Source organism: Dermacentor silvarum, chromosome 10, assembly GCF_013339745.2.
Source record: "Dermacentor silvarum isolate Dsil-2018 chromosome 10, BIME_Dsil_1.4, whole genome shotgun sequence".
NCBI classification, from domain to species: Eukaryota; Metazoa; Arthropoda; class Arachnida; order Ixodida; family Ixodidae; genus Dermacentor; species Dermacentor silvarum.
In genome coordinates, this window is record NC_051163.1 from 111282216 (window position 1) to 111305112 (window position 22897).

Sequence of the window (22897 nt, forward strand, 5' to 3'; positions counted from 1 at the left end):
TCGGCAACGGAATATCAGCGACAACTGCGACAGTTCGCATATTACTAAAACATTTATTTGCGTCAAATTTGAAACGCCTCGTCGCTTAAAGTGTTTGATCTAATCAGGGGCCAAATTCACAGAGCTTTTCAATCGTAAGTTCTTTTCGCCATTCGTCGGTCGCCTTCACTAACAATATGTCCGCCAACAGGATTGGCTGGACTGGGATCTTGCGAGCATTTCTAGCGTAAGAGCTTTTGGTGAATTCGGGCCCAGGTTTGTCAGCATTTGTCATATTCTAGACGTTTGCACATCCCTCCTTTACCTTGTCTTTATTTATTAAAACCTCTATCTCTCTACAGTTGCCTATGTCAGTAAGAACTCCACTTCTGCTAATCCCTTCCGCCCCCCCCCCCTCCCTTACGATAAAGTGGAATGGCAGCGCCGCTCCTCGGCAGAGGTGGTCACTGCGCTTCACTGATCAACCGCGGCAAGCCTTGATAAGCATAGCGTCTTCTTCAGTCGATGAGCGGCGCTGTGGTCAACTCAGTGCTCAAATAATAGGTAGGACATTAGGCTAAATAAGACCTTGGTGGCGGAACCCGCCACCCCGTTTCAGAGAGGGCGCTCATAACATCCATCCACTAGGCATTAGTAAATAAGACCTTGGTGGCGGAACCCGCCACCCCGTTTCAGAGAGGGCGCTCATAACATCCATCCATGCATGATAGTGCCCACTAAGTTGGATACGATACAGGGACACTACTCAGTGGAGCGGAGGGAGAACTTAGAATCCAGGGTGGCTTGAGTACGCAGGAGAAATTTGAATAAGAGCGTTCGAACTTACTTGCAGCATGCATCTGGTCGGGGCTGTCGGCGGCCTTAACATGGCTCGAAACGAAGGCTGCAGCTTCGCTGTCATCGGTGTGGCTGCCGGGCGAAGTTATGAACCCCCTGGAGACACGGTCCTCGTTCGCAGCTGGGTCTCGCTCTCCGGAGCGCGGAGACTCGTCGGAGCCCTTCTTGACAGCTTGGTCCTTCGCATAAAGATTACAAGGATTGTTGAGCTATAGTGCAAAAAGTAAGTGTAAATGACTGTGGCTTAAGGTGTGTTCACAGCACGCCTAAGGTGATTCATGGATTTCTAGCGACTGGAGAGAGAGAGAGAGGGAGAGAGAAAAGAAGTGTAGAAGGGCAGGCAGGTTGACGAGAGGCAATTCCGGTTGGTTACCCTGCACGGGGGATGGGGTAGGCGATTGCAAACTACTTCAAAATTGCTGGAAGCGTCTGCAAAAGGACAGTCGTAAAACCACTGCTCTCCTGCAGTGGTATCCTTTGGTAGTCTCCGCTTGAACAATCGGTAACCCTGTAGACTGAGAACACTTGTTATCCCGTATAATAGTCAAACAGCAACGAATATTGGACAATCCTAAATAGAGAATTCTCGTATAAAATATGAATATAACAACCAACACTATTCAGTTTTTATTCCAAATTTCAACACAGCCCAACCCGATTATAATCAACAGCTTATGCTTCAAAAATGAGTTTATATTTCAGTTTCATATACACAAACTTGGCTATAACTAACGTCAACCACCTTTCGCTTTGTGTGCAATATACTACACGGATGTGTCGTGTTCACTTTGAGAAAAGAAATCAGAAAGACATACGTTTATTGAAGACAACAAAATACGCGCAGTACAGGCAGTAACTTTTGCTCCTGCATTAGTGTTCCTCAGTGTCACGAAGGAGCGCGCTCCCAATGCCCGACATTGTGCGAACCTGCTCAAGTCGTCTTGCATTAGCATCGGCACAGTTCCAGCGCAACGCGTAAACCGCAAATGCGCGTCCAGAAGCGTGCGATGCGTTGATATCGATATGTCCAATCTACAGTTCGTTATGGGGGAATCATTTTACATAAGCATCGGCACGTAAGTTTCGCGTGACCCGCCGTCGTGGCGTAGTAGCTACGGCGTTGAGCTGCTAAGCCCGAGGTTGCGGGATAAAATCCCGACCTACGGTAGCCGCATTTCGATGGGGGCAGGGTTGCCTGTGTACCGTGCATTGAGTGCACGTTGAAGAACCTGAGGTGGTCAAAATTAACCCGGAGCCCTACATAATGACAGCGGCCCTGGAGTGGCTCTTGCTCGGCATTGAATTTTTCTGCCGTAAGTGCGAAGTGCAGCGCGTTCGAGTGTCCTATGTCCTCCCAGAGCCACAGGCGACGCGTGCTCTGTCTGTCGTGCCCTGGCTTCCTCTCGTGAGCAAACGACGGCCCCACGCTCGCCTGATTTAGGTCACGGGACCTAAACCAATTATACGAGGTAAAACAAAAAGATCGGCTATGATTGGCTACACTTATTTTAATTTTTTTACTACATACCCACAGCTGCAAACTGCGGTTATGCCAGTTGGGTAAGGGAATACGAGAAGTAGCATAGATGAACTAAGGCTTTACACAAATTAAAAAAAAAAAACACTGCTACACATCCAAAGTACAAAAGAAAATTAAAAGAGCCTAGCGGCACCACCACTCATGCAAGTACATAGCGCACAGCGCTTTGCAATACCTGTAGAGAAGATATTTTTGGACGTAACTAACAGACTGTCTGGACAACCCTTTCTACTCTCGTATGGTCGGTGGGATGAAACACATTATGGAAGACTGCGAATTGAAATTTATTTCTCTCACTTTATTAATGTTGTCTAAGGGCGCAGGTGTATAAGATTAATTTAAAAGTTGTCGACTTGTATTCATTCCGGCTTTTGATTCAATTCATCGCAAGGTTAGTCGATAAAGTCGCCCTGCCCTAAAAAAAATGTATCTAGAACGCAAACTTTTGGACCTATCTGATGCAAAGCTTTAATGAAGTGGTTAATTAACTGCTATGGAACTTCATATCTTACAGCGCGTTTTCAATCAGACATTGTGTGCCGGCCCGGCAATTCAGCCAGACGCAGAACCGCCCACCCCATGAAAGACCGAGCTAACGCCCACGTGACCATGAATTAGATGGGACCGGCCCACTTTCATATGGTCATCTTCGGAATCAGCACTGATTACTATTGCGCTATCTGCAGGACCAACCCACCTCACTCTGCAAGAAGCCGACCGAGCAGACGCACCGATTTCCGGGAAAGAAGACACAGCAAGATTTCACTTTGAAAATGGGATTATGCGTTTGACACCGTATACTTGCTGCCCTGAGGATATTCAGGTAGCCTTGTTTGTTTCAATGTGTAATTCCGTAGCTAACAGAGCTGGCTGACTGCACTCTTTCTGGGGTTTTACGTGCCAAAACCAGTTCTGATTATGAGGCACGCCGTAGTGGAGGGCTCCGGATTAATTTCGACCACCTGGAATTCTTTAACGTGCACTACAACGCAAGCACACGGGCGTTTTTGCATTTCGCCTCCATCGAAATGGGGCCGCCGGGGCTGCGATTCGATCCTATTTGAAATGAGAGTACAGATGGGGCTACGTACGATATAAGCCGATTCGTGATAAGAGTGCTGTTCTGTGTATGAACTATTTGGCAAGACAGCAGCAGCAGCAGCGGAAGCCCCCGTAAATAAATGAAGTCTGAGAGGGTCCACCTAGAATGCTTCGTTTTTCGATCTTCGATGAATCGAATTTTGAAAAACAGCGAACAGCCACGTACCAGTCGGATCCCTTCGCTGCTGCCAGGGCTCGGTGCCGAAGCATGAGGACTGCTCTCGAAGTGCTCCGCACCGGAATCGCCTTCCGCCGGCTCGGGCTCGCCGTCACTGACGCTAAACGGCACCTCGGATGGCACGCCGCTCGGAGAGCTGGTCAGAAATGTCCTCGGTGCCTGCACATTTTCATGTGCAATCGTCTCGGTGTCGGCAAGGCGCGACGGGGAATCCATGGGAAGGACTTCGTTCCCAGAATCAACGCTGAACCGAATCGAGATTCTTCTTCTTCGCGGCTTCTTGGGATGGCGCGTGTCCGGGATGGAATCCACTCATTGGTCGGTGCTATCTATCTATCTATCTATCTATCTATCTATCTATCTATCTATCTATCTATCTATCTATCTATCTATCTATCTATCTATCTATCTATCTATCTATCTATCTATCTATCTATCTATCTATCTATCTATCTATCTATCTATCCTATCTATCTCATCCATCATCTATCTATCTATCTATCTATCTATCTATCTATCTATCTATCTATCTATCTATCTATCTATCTATCTATCTATCTATCTATCTATCTATCATCATCTCATCTATCTATCTATCTATCTATCTATCTATCTATCTATCTATCTATCTATCTATCTATCTATCTATCTATCTAGCTTTGTTATCTGATGCTCGTTATGCCGTCTTTGTCACGTCAGCGTCGTCATACAGTCGTGATGCATTCATTGTCACATCGCCAAAGGGATGCCGTCGTGTCAATCAATGGTTGTCATTTCAGTTTCATGTTCTGACTCTCGTCGTACTGTCGTCGTCACACCTTCCACTCCCACCCTGTGGTAGCAGTTATCTGATAACTTGGGCCAGTGGGTATCTGGTCGTCATCACTTCAGTACAGCCATCCAATTGTCGGCATGCCGTCGTCGTTATACAACCATCGTAGATCTATCGATGTCATTCCTTGGTCGTCATTCCATCGGAATCATGCTCGTTTTGCATGGAATCGCTCGTTTTGCGCTTTTCTTGTGTAAAATTAAGGTAGCTACAGAAGCTTTATGGATATTTGCTAAGATATTTCTGTGTGTTTCCTGCACTCCTTGACCACGCACTGTCTTCACGACTGTTAGCATTTCTACTGAATCAAACGCCTTTTCGTAATCTATCAAAGCTATATCGAGAGGTTGGTTTTATTTAGCAGATTTCTCGATTGTTTGATTAAAGACATGGATGGGATCAGTTGTTCAATACCCCTTGTTGAAGCCCACCCCAGTGATGGCCTATTTCTGAGATTGCGGTGAAAAGCAGGTCTTCGAACAAAATTCCACTAGGCTTAAAGGTACAAAATTTTTTATCCAACGCGATTACAGCGCCTGCTTCAGCTTCTTTGTGAGAGATCACTACAAGTGGCCGAGAGAATAAGTGTTATTCCTTGAGCATGACAATGAGAGTTACGTAACTTTGTTCGTAACAGACGATCTGCAAGATAAACGTGTAGCATTTTCAAAACGGCCGGACGTCCCAAATATACCTAACGAACATGATAGGTCAAAATAATTATTAGCACTAAATTTCAGTGCGGCAAGCCTTGCAAATTAGTTGAAAAAGTCTGAGATTTTGCTTCTTAAACACGATACACACATAACAATCTTCACTGAATCCGGTTACATGGTGAAGTTAGCGATTTGGCTCTAATTCCTTCCAACTATAGCATATTTCGCTGTGATCGTTCCACTGAGCACGGTGGTTTAACAATAATACTCTTAGAACACCTGCAGTATGGTGTCGTTGGCAAATGGATGGCTGCGAAAGCTTGTTCTTGCAATTAAAATGCTAGGACTATTATTATATGTGCTGTGTAGAGAAGTCCTTAAGTGCTTCGTGAGTCCTTTGTCTAAGCTGTGCGATCGCATGGCTATGTTAACTGAAAGCAAGCTTATTTTTCTAGGATATATTGATGTTGCGTTGCATTGGCTGGCACTGCCCTGTTACGGTCTTCGATGGTGACTGAAATGCTTTAGTTGTTTCACTGATGTCTGATTTCAAACCGACTGTTACAGAATATATCAGAGAAGTTAGAAGCACCAGCTGAACAATAGACTTATTTTTCTTTGGCAATGAGGTATTCACGTACTCTGTAGCTGTGGCTGATGACGTCGCATACCACAGTTCAGTGGGTCTGTTCCTTCCGCATGGTGATACAAGGTGACGTTAAATATCAGTAAAAACTAAAAAATATTTTAAGACTCACGACCATGCAATAATACACAGTTTCTGCGACTTCTGCGATAACCTTAGAGGCGGTGTCATTTCACTGTAATTATCGATTAGTGTATTACAAGGTTTGTCCCCAACAATGTGTTCGCACCAAATAAACAAATCGAACATGTGGAACACCTTCCTCTAAGTGTGCACTGCCACCGAAAGCTGTAGCGCAAACTGGACAGTCATGATAGAAGACAGTTTTGGTTAGAGAACCTCCTGGGTGCGTGGCCAGCAGAAGCATTACAAATATCGGCATTATATGCATTTGCAGAATTCATCGAAGAAACGAAAACCTCGAATGATTGATACAAAATTTTACAATTATTTGGAGCATGCTGGTCCTTCTTGGCAGTGACATTTATTGGCATTGGCATTGGCATTGGCATCGCTATTCGCATTGGCATCGCTACACTTGTGGCGACACATAGCTAATGATTCAAGAGATGTGTTCTTGTATGTTGATTGTATAACATGTATTGTGGTGTATGGTGCATTCTGACGCCGTCACTACGTTTTTCTTATTTTTCTTATTGTTCTGACTTTCTTTTACACAGAATACATTGGACTTGTGAACTTGGGTTTCGAACTTGTGGCTGGTATGTCACGATTTGTGAATGGTTAGCGAGAACTGGTCCTTGTGCATTTCATGTCACTGCTGCTTTGTTTTGAGGCTGTGTCCATTTTTATGGCATATCGTAGTAGTATAGCCTACGAAGCGTCATTTCCATTGCTAGATTTAAAAATACCCAGTGGCTGATTCACTTCAACAACATCTCAACATCTCGTTACTCTTTCAGAATCAGCAGCTACTGATCGCCCAGCATCTCACTATCTCCTTCCATACATTACAGAATCACCAGCGGCTGAATCAATTCAACAGCATCTCAACATCTGCTCACTTAGACATCGGAATATGCAGTGACTGAATCATTTCAACATTTCATCTAGATACGTTCATTTCAGGATCAGCAGCGACTGGCTCAGTTCAACTGCTCCTTAGTTACAATTAAGAGTCCGCGGTGACTGATTGAAGAGCATCTCGACGTCTCCTTACATACCTTTCAGAATCACCAGCGATGATTAGCAATGTACAATTGATTAGCAAGATTTCCTTTATATTTTGGAATAAAATAAAGAGCAAACAGGCAGTTCTCGTCAAAGCAGCGACAAATTGATCGAGGTGCTGCACTCAATAGGCAGCTGTACAATGCATTGGTCCACCACCGCTGTATTTACTTCGCAAGCGCAGCAGCGCTATATAGTACATGAAGCTTACCAATAATTTTGATTCACAAGAAGTACGTTTAGTTCGCCGGGTGGTAGACTAATCTTGACCCGGATACACCCGCACAAGTTGCTGAATCACTGATTCCATGGCGAGTTTCGGAGGTCTTTCAGTAAATTTTCCACGCATTGACAAAGTGGTGCGAGTTTCGGCTGACGTTGGAGGTAACAATGATTGACCATGGTGGGCAAGCACATTAACACACACATGATCGCACAACCACACGAGCCGGTGAAATGGGAACATAACTGCCGAGACAACAGCAGCCAATATCGATTCTAGCAGTCGCGATAGTGGCGCTGATAGCTCCACTTCTTGATGCAGCGACGTATCGGCCAAAATAGAAAGAAATTATGACTGAAAAAAGATGGACTACAAGGTAAACAAATTAGGTAACTTATCTACGATTGCCTGGGAGTCGCAATGTGCGAAAATGAAACTAGCGGCACATCGTGCTGGTAGTTTCAAGTCCGATCAATAACATACTAGCGGCCGAGCATAGGCCCTTGTTATTTTTAACGTCGTCTCATTTTCTGCGCATCCCTGGTGGCCAATGTCGGTAGCACTGTCGTGATAAATTAGAGTCTCGTAACGGCCTCTGGCATGTGCAATTTGCCTATAGTTTTAGTGTGTACCGGCACTCTCCGCCACGCCAAGGTGCCTGGCGTGCTTGAGACAATAAGATAGTGATACATGCATATTGCGTGTTTTTTCTTGATGATGCGTGCTGGCGCCCATGAACTGCTTCTTTCTCTCGAGCTGTCGGCTGAACTGGCCAGCGCTGCAGCTATCCTTTGCAAATATACTTCGTAAATAGTCTCCAGTGCTTAATCCTTCGTTCGCGCAACATTTTGGTGTAGGTGCGGGTCTGTCACGGTTCGATTGAGACGCTCCATGAGACCATTAGTCTGTGGATGGTAAGACGTAGTCGGCTTGTGCCTGGTTGAGCAGGACTGCAGGATGTCGGCGATGACTTTAGAAAGAAACGTCCGACCACGGTCCTGCCCTGCTCCTTGTTATTCCTCGGCACCCCCGGTAAGCTGTTCTCCAAGAACTTCACGACTTATCAACGGCAGGTCACCTCGGCGTCTCCCGCACCTACGACCGGATTCGCCGACGCTTCTTTTGGCCAGGCCTTGCCCGCTCCGTCCGGAAATACGTCGCGGCGGGTGAGAAATGCCAGCGCCGAATAACACCACCGACGTTTCCTGCCGGGTGCCTTCAACCACTCGACATTCCTTCGGAGCCGTGCTTTCTCATTAGCTTGGACTTACTTGGCCCTTTCCCTCTATAAACGTCTGGCAACAAGTGGGTCGCTGTGGCGACAGATTATGCCACGCGCTACGCCATCATCAGAGCGCTTCCAACAAGCTGCGCCACAGATGTCGCCGATTTACTTTTACGCGACGTGATTCTGCAGCACGGAGCTCCACACCAACTGCTCACTGACCGTTGTCGGACATTTCTTTCTAAAGACATCGCCGACATCCTGCAGTCCTGCTCAACCAGGCAGAAGTTGACTACGTCTTAGCATCCACAGACTAATGGTCTTACGGCGCGTCTCAATCGAATCCTGACAGACATGCTTGCAAAGTATGTCTCGTCTGACCCTACTGATTGGGACATTGTCATATCGTATGTTACATTTGCATATAACTCTTCGCGTCACGACACTGCCGGCTATTCCGCGTTCTTTCTGTTGTTGCCTCACATTGCCACTGAACACATCTCTTCCATCTGCCGTAGCAGAGACCAGCGAATATGCACTTGACGCCATTGCCAGGGCAGCCCAAGCTTGCGAAATTGCCCGCGCTCGCCTCCTGACCTCCCAAGAGAAAAATAAAGTTGTTTCTCTCTCTCTCTCTCCCAAGAGAACCAACGGCATTTGTACGATCGACATCACAGAGACGCTCACTATTCGCCTAGATCTCTGGTACTCCTGTGGTCACCGACTCGTCACGATGGTCGGTCTGAAAAACTCCTGTCTCGGTACACAGGCCCATATCGAGTGCTGCGTGCCGTGACTCCAGTTACGTATGAAATCGCCCCAGTCAGTACCAGTGCCTCATCTGGCCCGACTTCCACTGACGTTGTGCATGCCGCACGCCTAAAACGCACTACCCTTATGTTCCCACCGCTATTTAGTCGCACAGGGACGGTGCTTCTGCTAGCGGGTGTAATGATACATGCATATTGCGTGTTTCTTCTGGACGATGCGCGCGGGCGCCCCGACGAAGAAGACGAACTGCTCTTTGCTCTCGAGCTGTCGGCTCAACTGGCCAGCGCTGCAGCTATCCTTTGTAAATATACTTTGTAAATGGTCTCCAGTACTTAATCCTTCGTTCGCCTTATAATATCAAGGACTTTACTGCAGAACACAAGTGGCCGAAAATGACAGAAGGAATAACAAAGACAAAGAACCGACACATGCACAGGTGGATAACGGTGCCCGCTCTTGTCTGCGCAGATAAGCCTCGCGTGCGGCGAGCGCAATGAGGGCAACATGGCCAGAACGGCGCTGAGCCTCTCTGTCACATCGGAATATATTTGTGAATGCGGCGCTTTTAATTCTCTTCTGTTTTCTTGCTTTTTAACTAGAGGTCCTAGAGGCTAACCAACAGGAGGGAAATTAGTGTTCACCTAATAATTTATGCATACATGGGTTGCTTATCGGCTGACGGAGGTCGTGGCAACACTTAATCACCGCGCTAGGCTGCAGCGGGTCCTATACACCGAGACCGAACATGAAAGCAAAGTGTGCTTAGGGTTCACTTACCAGGCATTACACCTTCACCGATAAGTTGATTCAGGAACAAAGCAATCTAGCACACTTTTTCCCTCACCCCCAGTAAAATATTGGTATGTGGGAGGTGCCATTCATCGTCTTCATGTGAGTTCTACTTACGTGAGTTGTACTTTCAAAGTAGTAAAAGTGCGGAGGGAATAACTCATTCACGGAAGGTGAGCTTTTTTTCTGCAATAACGAATGAATGAGGAAAAATAGTCTAATGACGAACTAGTCAATGGGAATCTCATGTTCAACAAAACAATAGCAGCGGGCGCACGCACGCACGCACACACACATACGCACACACTCACATACTGCCTCACACACACATTCACGCATACACACACGCACTCACTCATTAACACACATGCACGTACACTTACCCAGACGCGCACAGAGAGGCTCACTCTCTCACATACTAACACACACACAAACACACACACTCAAACACACACGCACTCGTGCGCGCACACACAAACAGACAAAGAGATAAGTGTTCCCAGATAAGGCAACACTTTTCGAGCGGAACGCTACCTTTTCCTCTTGATGACTCACTCTGGGAAACACTTCTCCGATGTTATCTGTAAAGCCGTTCTTTCTCGTGCATGAGGCACTTCGAAAGATCATTTTCAGGGGGGCATCCTGAGCCCCTTCATACCAAGAAGTCAAGTGGATGTACTTACATAATAATTTTAAGGAAGGACTTTTCCAGCTGGCTTTTTCGCAATGAATAATTGATTTCCCATGACTAACAACGTTTCCATCACCGCGGAGCATTACCAGCACACGAGAAACGAGGATCCCTAAGTGCGTCTGCATTTAATTTCCTTACGCGAGCCAAAAGATTCATTCGGGCAAATGTGTTGCACATGCAATATAGATGACGTAAAGATGTGTAGATGGCGTATAATGTATGTATACATTATGTATAGATGACGCTTTTAGAATGATTTTAAGCTCCGAAATTCGAAATTTATCACTTACTTTTCAGTATATAGGTCAAATGCAATGAAGACCAATCCTCGATTTCAAGTTGTTCGTACATCATATGCCATTGAAATTATTTATTTTTAAAATAATGATATTTCGCCAACAACCTTTATGCCATATACGCTGAAGCAACTGGTCGCCACAAGCATTCACATTGGTTAGGCATCCGATAACTTTTGAAACGCGGGGTCAACAAACAGGACACTTCGAACAATTGCAGCGATAGCCGCCGCGTATCACCGTTGCAGTACCGGCCTGCGACAATAAGGCGTGTGCCTTCGCAGAGATAAGCCGATAAGCTTATCTCTCCGTGACGGCTTAGAACCGTCCACAGTAATTGGTATCTACTAGCGGCATTGACGTCCGCAGGAGAGTATGACGTCACGCGACCACCTCGGAAGTCTTGTCGGCGGATCAATGCATAACGGCAGAGGCGTCGCGTCTGCCGCACTTCCCAAAACATTCAAACCTGCTACACCCGCTTATTCAAGGATCTGAACCCCGGAACGAGTGCACAAGGTTCAAGGCCTTGGCAAACGCCTATCTATATGTAATCACGGCGCTCAAAGTGCAGCGAGCGCGACAAGAGAAAGAAGCCTACCACGTCGAACGCCCAAGGACGAGTCTGTGCCTGTGACACTGGATAAACTGGCAGCATGGGATTCGCACCGACGACCTACATTGCTGCACTGCTGCTGACCTCAACTGTGCAAAACGCTCTGGCAGCACCTGCATGGCCACACCCAGGTACGTCCATATCTTGGCGTATTGAGCAAATCAGCAGGTCTATACCCGAATGTGTGGACCTAGAATAGAGGCTCGGTGTTTCACTGCCCCTAGCTGCGACTGAAGCGTTAGTAGCAGTCTGTGTTCCTTAGTCCTTTCTCCTTTAGCATTCCTACTGCGCCTAATTACCGCACGACTACCCAGCTACTGGGTAACTGGACTATACCATTTGCGTACAGAACGCACCAGTCCCACACCAGGCAGCGAGATTCTCTTTGTATATAAAGGCCATATTTTCGGCGACCATTATCGTGGGTACACTTCTGTGGCTTTTGTATGACATAACGCCAAGAGCGAATTCTCACTACAGCGGCTGATATCCTGCCTCGACGTTCTCGATAACTACTAGACATGAATACAATGTTGAAATGACATTCACTCTAAGTGGCTTCAAGAATTCAACACGCACTGATAGAAGCGTTTTTTAAAGTGACCAGGCGAGAAAACCACTCCAAGTACTTCAGGTCCTGATGACATGGCGGGACTCAGCGCCGGTCCTGATTCATAGTCGTGACGGCGCAGGTTTGATGCCGGCTGAAATGATGCACTTCCCCGCAAATATTACCCAAACATACATTACACATATTACCTCACCGACCATTCGATGCTGCGATATCGTAAGGCTTTAGCGTAAGATATTCGCACAGCATTGTGCGCATCAAGACACATTCATAATGGTATTCAATGAGATGTTATAGGCGCGCGCAGGTATGCGACTAGTGAAAATTGTGCGGGAAGCAATGGGCTGCCAGAATGTCGACAACATAAAATAAAGCCAGGAAGGCTGCAACGAGTTCACGTAAAACGCATAAGGAGCATAACCGCACAAAAAGCAATGTAGAAAGCGATTAGTGGCACCAAAATTTTCGTAGCAGTTTAAGCCTCGAAACTGGCTGCAGCCCCGCTACCGTTGCGCTAAAGAAACGAAAAACGATTTGTTGTTTAAAAGTGCAACAGAACTGTTCTTTACCTCATTTTTCTTAAGATCAGGTTCTCAGTGCATAGATGACCGTTTTCGAATGGTTTCAATCTCCTAAACTCGAAAGTTATCACTTACTTTTCAGTATATAGGTCAAATGGAATGAAGGCCAATCCCCGATTTCAAGTTGTTTAGTACATCATATGCCGTTGAAATTATTTATTTTTAAAATAATGAGCTTTCGCCAACACGTAGCTCACTATACTAAAAAATGCAAAAAATGCTGCATTAACTTTAATTGGCAGATAGTATGATGCACGGATAAATTACGATACAACAGTATACTTACTTATTGTATAATATAAGTTCGTGGTGGCATGAAATGAGTGCAGTGATGCGTAATATGTCGTTTTAGTGCTACGCAGAAGTCCATCTTTGATGTTATGCCGGTAGAATCGATAAAGTGGTCGCACATGCTGGTCGCACACATGCTGGTAGAATAGCAGCTAGCTTTCCAAAGGAGTTTTTTTTTTCTTTTTCTTAATAAATATTTTTCCTCCTCCTCCTCCTCCTCATACTATGGTGCATGTAATCACCTTTATTGTACATAGAATCACAGTCGTGTTCGATCTCTTTAAACGGGTAGATTTACGGGCCAAGTATGTATTCCCGTATTTTGATGCGAAAGCATCAAATGGCCCATTGAGCGAAAAAGCCGGCGTCTGTATCAGAGAAACGGCACCAAAATTCCTGTTGGCTGGGACGCCACATCACGTGCGCACCTCGACGGAGCAGAGCCAACAACACCTAGATAGCACAAGGCCTACGCACTCCGATGTATGACGTCATTCTACCTAGCCCAAAATTTCCATTGCCAAGGCTGGCGTGACGAAAGCGGTGACGTCAAAATCACTGTTGCTTACGCGGAAGCATCCCCATTAGATTCTATGGCAGTCGGGCCAGGTAGCATGGCGTCATGGATCGGAGTGCGTAGGCCTTGTGCTATCTAGGTGGTGTTGGCACAGTGGGCAAAAAGGGACACATGCTGCCGCGCTGGGCGCTATAGGTGTTGCTTGAGGGGAGAGGGCATCGCCGTGACGCCACGTCCCCCTTAGTTTCGCAAGATTGTGCTGTTCCCATCCCGCTACCATCTCCCCGCACTACACAGCCTCGTGGAGTTCGTGGAGGCGAGTGGGATAGCAGCATACCGCTGAGCGTACCTGCCTTGCCGTTCCCTGCCGCCTCTGCTGCCTACCCGAGGTTCCATGACGTCATTTGGAGAAGAAATCTCGCCGCGCGCCGAACCTGTATCGAGTGAAAGGGCCGAGGGGCCGTCTTTCACGGGGAGTGAACGCACGGCGGAGAACACGCGCGTTCTGCGCGTGCTCGCTTAAGGGTGCAAAAGAGGCGTCTCTGTTCTCCTTCACATCACCATGTATGTAGAGCAAACGCGCCTTCTTTCGAGGCGAGTGGGGAGGGGAGGGAAGGGAGGCGACGAGCTAGCAGCATACCGCTCCGAGCGTATGCCGCTGAGCCCATGTGCATGTCCAAGACAGATGATAAAGCTAATATCATTACCCTGTGCTCTCTACAAGTTTGCTATCGCAATTGATGCTTCGCCTTTTCTGCGACAACTTTTTTCTTTACCTCCTACTCCCCTCTCCCCTACGACGCTGCGCCGTGCTCCCTGATGGGCTGCAGAAATAAGCGTCTCTTCCTTATGTATAATAAACACCAGTAGTTATCCGCGCGTTCCTTGTCTGCGCAGACTCTCGCATGCGTTCTAACTTCGCCTCGGAAATCGCTATGAAGAAGTAATGTATAAAGAAAACATTAGGAAAACGTTGGCGTTAGTGCGTTTCGAACCTACGACACCACGCTGAGAAGCCGAGGGCCTCACCCACTGGGCTAAACCGCCAAGCGTCTCAATGCGCTCGCTTGCCCGCGAGGAGTTCCTAACTCACAGGACCGCTCAGCGGCGTTCCATTGGACATTAATGCGTTCGCCTCCAGAACTCATACGAATTGCTTAGGTGTCGTCGGATATTTTTTTCTGGTGTTCCAGCAGCAACAGATTCCTAGACGTCCGACACGGTCAGAAAAATGAAAATATTGCAGCAAGTGTTTATTGATTCCCAATCAGCACAGAGTTCCTTCCGATCGGTCAACTATGATAAATCTTACAAGTTTCATGACTTCAAAGAAGGCAAGTCGACACAATTTATCGTGACCTCAGCAAAGCTTTTGATTTAGTTAGCCACTCACTGCTTCTGATCACGCTTACGCACTTTGGTGTTGACTCGTCAATTGTCAATCTCTTGCGTATTTATCCTCTTGATAGATGATGTTATGTTAATGTCAATGGCCAAATGTCTTCTTTTTACATGGCAGTTAGCAGCGTCCCTCAAGGATTAGTATTAGGAGCACTCCTTTTTAAAATTTTTATTATCGACGTTCTTTCCGCTATTCGAAATGCATCGTTTCTTCTACGTACATGCCGGTGGCATCAATATTTTAAAGGAATTTCATACTGTTGGTGACTGTCGCATCCTGCAGTCTGACCTGCTTTCTTTTTATAAATGATGCAAAGATAATAACCGCATCCTTGAATGCTGCTAGGACCAAAGTCATGTCATTCATACGCAAAACAGCAAGCATTTTTTTCTTATTCTGTAGATTCTGTGCAATTGTGTAAGGTCTGTGAGATCAATGATCTTGGTGTACTTTTTTGATACAACCATACACTTTTCAGCTCACACTGAATACGTTGCAATGTGGGGAATGCTCTCTATTGGCTATGTTTGCAGACTATCGAGGGAATTCAATTCTCCTACACTTTTCCGCAAGTCGCACACAACAATCTGTCTTCCTCAAATCGAATACGCGTCAGCAGTCTGGAATGACATTTTCTATTGAAAGCAGAAATTTGGGCTCGTTGGTTGTAACTAAACTTAGACATCGTAACAAGCGCTGATGGACGGGAACACAAAAAAGAGACAAGTAGACTGGACGGGCGCTAGACATCAACATGTCTAGCGCCCGTCCAGTCTACTTGTCTCTTCTTTGTGTTCCCGTCCATCAGCGCTTGTTACGATGTCTAAGACATTTCTAGATCCAACAGTGACATCATAGACCGTGCCCAGAGACATTTTCTAAGCATATATCATCAAAGCTTTGATAACAAGGACACTGGACCTTGTTCTAGCACTGTTGGATTATCGTCATTGACCTTACTCCGCTGCCGACGTAAGTGCGCTGAGCTTCCCTTTCTTTTCAAACTCCTTCACGGTATCCTCACCTGTCCCGAAATCCTCTGTTGTATCATGTTTCGTATTCGGCGCAAGATCACTATACAACATAGACCTTTTCATGTTCCTGCCTGTCATCACCAACACTCACGTCCACAGGATACAGTCTTTATAACGCTTATTTTCATGATCTCGATATTGTTCATAACTCGCTGTCATTGTTCTTTTCCGAGCTTTGCGTCATTGTGTCCTATTTTCACACATTGTTCAACTGTGATTCTCCTCCATTTTCTTTTATATTTACATATCGCTTTGTTGTATGTACACTCTTTTCAAACTTGTTGTCTTTTTAACGCGACAGCGTTAAGGGCTGCGTGTCGCAGAAAATGCGGCGTCGGCAACCGGCGTCGGCGTGCGATGTCGGCGGGTGGCGGAGAAAATCATCTCCAACCACCCCGACCGCGCAGGCCCTCCACGTGGTGCGAGGTTTTGGTGAACAAAAATTTCATTTCTCACAGGGAAATCCGTCAGGAAAATGGTAAAGTACGACTTTACCATTCGGCATCGGATTCGCCGTCGGTGTGTTTACCAATCGGCGTTGGATTGTAATTTGAATGTATGAGAAAACCTAATTCTGCTACGAGGGAACTCAAACACAAACCCCCTTTCCGGCGTTTCTAGCAGACCTACAGCCGCGCGTTCGGGTACTTGCGAAAATCATATCCAGATGACGTCTTTCCAGCAATGCATTTCTGTTTAAGAGTGAAGCCGAGTTTAAGGGATCGGTGTAAGCTTGGTCTTTGTAAGCTGGCTTTCCGACGTTCAGTGTTGCAGTGAATGAAGCCTACTTGCCGTATGCGAACGATGCGATGCGAACGGGTCCCGATAACGCTATCGCGTTGTAAAGGCAAATCTGAAGCGTTCTCCAGTTTTTTCATTTTTTTGCTTATACTCATATTTGCCCTGCATTTTTGTTTCTCAATTTTTTATTGTATTCGTGCGCCAGCAGTCAGACTATAGTGTTGTTCCTGGGTGCGGTAAATAAATGAATGATTGATTATTATTCTTATTAGTAGTAACCATACAGGAATCTATATGGGTTGAAATCAGCCCTAGAACTTACCGGAAAAATTACTAATTGAATCCTTTTGTGTGGCGCCCCTTGTACCTCCTGTAATCTTTCATAAACGCATTGGATAAATTTAATGCGTAATGTACTCCCATAGTAAAATTAGCCTACTTGTCTTCGGTGATTTTAACACACTAGACATTGATTGGCGCATGCATACGTCTCCTCACAGTAACCATTACATGGAGAACAAATGCTGCTTACTGGTAGATTTTCTAGCCTTTAGTTCCATTCAGCAGCATAACTCGATCACGAATTGCTGTGGTAACGTGTTAGACTCCCTTACGAATGCGGAGGATGTACATGTTTCCCGTTCTGACATTCCCCTTGTGCGTCCCTACAAGTATGGTCGGCCACTAGAAATACCGGCCTTTGTGTCTGCCCGTAGACACAGCACCTCCACCGGTATCACCAGATACCCTCACTTTGATTTCAAGCGTGGTGACTAAGTTGGTCTATACGACTTCTTCTCCAACGTCGACTGGTCTGAGGTTATTAGCATTGTGGATGCTGAACAGCAGGCTCGCCAGTGCCTTGATGGCAAGCGCAGATGTATCCCGCAGTGCGTACCGAAGTGCTCAAAATATGCTCATTGGTTCTCGTTTGAACAGATAATTGCTGTGAAGCATAAAGATCGTGCGCACAGAAAAGCTAAACGCTCACAAGATAAAGATTGGGGGCAGCAATTCGATCTTCCTAGAGCTCTTTGCAAACGTCTCTACAAGCGAGATCATGATCAGTATACAGCGTTCCTGGGAAAGAGCGCCTCTGAACGGCCGGCTGACATTTCGAAATATATCCGGAATCGCTCCAGTAACCACAGAGAGACTTCGCCTGCTTGACTCAAATGACGTGGCTGCTGACAGTTTTGCTGCAGATTTTCATTCAACATATAAAGCATCTGATATCAACGATAGTACCTGTCAGCAGCAGGCTTCAGTTCCAGTGCCTAGTACAGTGTTGTTTGATTAGAAGGTTATGCATGAATGCATCCGGCGTTTGAGACCCTCATTGTCTTGTGGTCCAGGTGGCACTCCTTCGGCCGTTTTAAAGCCTTGCGGCTACTTATTTGCGCAGGTATTTACAGCTAATTTAATAGCTGTTTAAATTCGTCCACCTTTCCACACATTTGGAAAGCTGCCCGTGTTTGCCATGTATTTAAGTCTGGTCTTAAAACTGATGTCTCCAACTACAGGCCGATTTAAATCTCAGTGCCACATCCAAGTTTTTTGAGCTTGCCCTTTACACTATAGCGGTTTCTAGTCTAAAAAGCTTGTTAACTACAAACGAACACCGATTTATCTGTGGCCGCTCAACAATAACCAATCTTGCGAGATTCATGACACAGATGCCTGCGCCAGTATTCCAGAGGGGGCAAGTGGATGCCGTGTACTGCGACCTCAGCAAAGCTTTGATGTGGTCAGCCGTCCAATGCTCCTCGTAACGCTTACGCTTCATGCTTCAGTTGTTGCTTTCCTTCGCAGCTATCTTCTGGAATAGACCTGCTACGTTAGAGTCAATGAACAGCCATATTTTGTGTACAAGGCCACTAGCGGTGTCCCTCAAGGTACCTTATTAGGGCCACTCCTGTTCTTCGTATTTGTCAACGATGTTTCTTTCGTTATCCAGAAGTCGCCCTTTAATATGCCGACGACATCAGTATTTTCAAAGATATTCGTACTATGGATGACTGTCGATATCTTAAGCCTGACCTGTTATCGTTCGCAGAATGGTGAAAAAAATAATAGACTCAGACTCAATACTTCTGAGATCAAAGTTATGACCTTTACTCGCAAGACCGATAGTCTTCTGTTTTCTTGTTTTGTGGATTCTTTTCAACTGAGTAGAGTTACTGAGGTCAATGATCGCTGTGTACTCTTTAATGCATCGTTAAGATTTTAATTTCATACTGAACGCATCGCTATGCGTGGTCTTCGCTCTCCAGGTTCTGTTTGCTGCCCCTCACGCCACTTCAAATGTCCCACTCCTTTCTCATGGTATATGAAGCTATATGTCTTCCCCAACTCAAATAAGCATCGATGGTGTGGAATGGAACTTACAAATCCCAGTGTGACAGACTAGAAAAAGTTAAAAAAATGTTCGTAGCGATTTTCCACCATCCTTCTTGCGCTGGTACTAGACAATCTTGTAGCGCTTGCACTTTACCTTCACTACCGTTCCTCACCTGCCGATGCGTTTGCGCAGAACTTCTGTTTTTGTATGAGCTCCTTCACAGAAACCTGAACAGCGCTGAGCTACTTAATTATGACGCGCTTCGGATTTCGTAGAAAGTCGCAAGGGAGCACCGACCATTCTTCGTTCCTGCTTGTTACAGCAAACATTCTGCTGTGTATAGAATCTTGGAATCTGTATAATACCTATTTCTCTGATCTTGATATTTCTCATCAGTAGCTTTCGTCGGTCTATTCACAGGTGTGGTGTGCTAGTTTTTCTCGGTACACGTGCCATCATTCATCGTGTGATTTAGTAGTTTTGTATATATGTCTAATGTATCTTCGGCTTTTTTTCGCGCATGTTCTTGCGGCATTTCACTTATATGCATTTACATGAATCGTTTCCGTTTCCTTTATTCATTTTCCCTTGCGTTTGTATCTTTAGCTGTACAGTTCTTTTTTTTTAAATTATACTTGCTCCCTAATCTGCTGTTAATTTTCGGTTTACCTGGCCTTTGGTATAGATAATAGCTTGTTTTGGCAACTTTCCTTGTCATTTGTTGTGTGACAATGTTATGCATAAATGGCTTTTGCATATTTTGTGTTTGCCTTTGTATCCTTTTTTTCGAGCTGTAGATTATCTATTCCTTAGATTATATGCGTGCCGCTGCTAAAACCTCATGGCTTTTTCTGGGCACGTAACCTAGAGGCGGGATTGGTTAATATATATATTTTTTTACTCTCACGCATTGTTCGTATTTTTCTCCGTCTTTCTGTCGGGAACTCACATTGACTTTTGTTGATTGTAAACCTATTTTCTTTTCATAATTGTCGCTCTATATTTCATATATTTTTCTGTGTTTAAATTTGGACTTCTAATTTATCTTTTTCACCTGTTCGCCAGCAGTCAGACCTTAGTGTGGCTCCTGGGCACGTTAAATAAACAATTGATTGAAGATGATGATAATGACGATTATTATTATTATTATTATTATTATTATTATTATTATTATTATTATTATTATTATTATTATTATTATTATTATTGGCATTCTTGGAAAAAAGGCATATATGGCATATATGGCATTCTTGGAAAAAAGCGCCTCCGACCGGCCGGCAGAATTTTGGAAGTATATCCGTAAGCGCTCCAATAAACATGGAGAGGGTTTTCGCTTACTTGACTCTAGAGGAGCAGAAGTCCAAGCAGTCGCGGATTGTTTTGCAACCCATTTCTCTTCCTTATATAAAGATGCAGGTTTCAATGCTGGTGTCAGTCAGCAGCACACGACGGTTCCTACATCTAGTGCGGTGTTGTTTGATGAAGAGCTTGTCCACGAATGCCTTAAGCGCTTGAAGCCTTCCCTATCCTGCAGCCCTGACGGCATCCCCTCCGCAATTCTAAAAGCTTACGGCAGTATATTTGCTCCTGTATTGACATCTATATTTAATAACTCTTTGACTACTTCCACTTTCCCTCACATGTGGAAAACTGCTCGTGTTTTTCCTGTATTTAAGTCTGGATGTAAATCAGATGTGTCGAATTATCGCCCAATTTCTCTTCTCTGTGCTACGTCCAAGATTTTTGAGCTTGCTCTTCACAACATATTGTCTTTTACTGTGAAGAACTCGCTCATTCCGAATTAGCATGGATTTCTCACCGGCCGCTCCACTATCACAAATCTCGCAAGTTTCATGACACAGATCTCCACGCCGGTACTTCAAAGGGGGCAAGTTGACACCATTTACTGTGATCTCAGCAAGGCTTTTGATGTAGTCAGCCACTCGCTGCTTCTGATCAAGCTTACGCACCTTGATGTTAACTCGTCAGTTGTGAATCTCTTGCGCAGTTATCTTCTTGATAGATCGTGTTATATTACCGTCAATGGCCAAACATCTTCTTCTTACTTGGCAACTAGCGGCGTCCCTCAAGGGTCAGTATTAGGACCACTCCTTTTTTTAATTTTTATTAATGACGTTCTTTCTGTTATTCGGAACTCTTCTTTCCTTGACATGACATGACATCAAGATTTTAAAGAAAATTCACACTGTTGATGAATGTCGCGCCCTGCAGTCTGACCTGTTTTCCTTTTCTAAATAGTGCAAGGATAATAACCTTACCTTGAATGCTGCTAAGACCAAAGTCATGACTTTCACACGCAAAACAGCAAGTATTTCTTTTTCTTATTCTATAGATTCTGTGCCGTTGTGTAAGGTCTGCCAGATCAATGCTCTTGGTGTACTTTTTTGATGCAACCTTACACTTTTCGGCTCACACTAAACGTGTTGCAATGCGGGGTATGCGCTCTCTTGGTTCTGTATGCAGACTATCGAGGGAATTCAAATCTCCTACCCCGTTCCGCAAATTATACACAACCATCTGTCTTCCTCAACTCGAATATGCGTCAGTCGTCTGGAATGGCTCTTCTAGATCCAACAGTGACATTATAGATCGTGTCCAGAAAAAGTTTCTAAGCATATATAATCACCGCTTTGCAAACCTGGACATTGCACCCTGTACTAGCACTGTTGGATTGTTGTCATTGCCTTCACTTCGCGACCGACGTAATCGCGCTGACCTTCTGTTTCTCTTTAAACTCCTTCATGGTAACCTCACATGTCCCGAACTTCTCAGCTGTGTCATGTTCCGCATCCCACGCAAGATCACCAGAGAACATAGACCTTTGCATGTTCCTGCCTGTCATCACGAACACTCAACTGTCCACAGAATACAGAATCTTTATAACGCTTACTTTCGTGAACTTGATATCTTTCATAACTCCTTGTCATCGTTCTTTTCCGAGCTTTGCCTTGTATTATAATTTCATGTATTGTTCAAGTGCCCTTCTCCTCCTTTTTCTTTTGTATTTACTTTGCGCTTTGTTGTCCGTACTCGCTTCTTTTCACAATTTTTATTTTATTCATTTATTTTTTAATGATTTTTCTCTGAGTGCCTTGTTTTTGGTTTGTAATGTATGCGTGCGCCAGCACTCATACCTTGGGGTTGTTCCTGGGCACGTTAAATAGACATGATTGATTGATTGATTATTATTATTATTATTATTATTATTATTATCATTATTATTATTATTATTATTATTATTAATGACGTTCTTTCCGATATTCGGAATTCTTCATTCCTTCTATATGCCGATCACATCAAGATTTTAAAGGCAATTCATACTGTTGATGACTGTCGCATGCTGAATGAAGTCTGACCTGTTTTCTTTTTCTAAATGGTGCAAAGATAATAACCTCACCTTGAATGCTAAGACCAAGGTCACGACTTTCACATGCAAAACAGCAAGCATTTTTTTTTCTTATTGTGCAGATTCTGTGCCATTGTGTAAGGTCCATGAGATTAATGATCTCGGTGTACGTTTTGAGACAATCTTGCACTTTTCTGCTCACACGAAACGCGTTGCAACGCGGAGTATGCGCTCTCTTGGCTGTGTTTGCAGACTATCAAGGAAATTCAATTCTCCTACACTGTTACGCTAGTTGTACACAACTATCGGTCTTCCTCAACTCGAATACGCGGCCGTCATCTGGACTGGTATTTCTAGATCCAACGTGACGATTAATCGTTTCTAACGTTTCTAAGCATTTATCATCACAGCTTTGCTAACATGTAAACTGGACCTTGCTCTAGAACGGTTGGATTAT

At 45.0% G+C, this 22897-nt stretch overlaps 1 protein-coding gene across 2 annotated transcripts in view; it reads left to right on the plus strand.

Annotated features, from left to right (window-relative positions):
- Positions 1–11368: 11368 nt before the first annotated feature.
- Positions 11369–22897, plus strand: part of LOC119466480 (astacin-like metalloprotease toxin 5) — a 111436-nt gene continuing 99907 nt past the window's right edge. For both annotated transcript variants that reach the window (XR_007464021.1, XM_037726994.2), the window contains exon 1: positions 11369–11726. Coding sequence is in view for 1 of the 2 variants with exons in the window: in XM_037726994.2 (XP_037582922.1) it covers positions 11636–11726 (91 nt within the window). In the remaining variant the exon portion in view is untranslated. The remainder of the gene's footprint in view (positions 11727–22897) is intronic.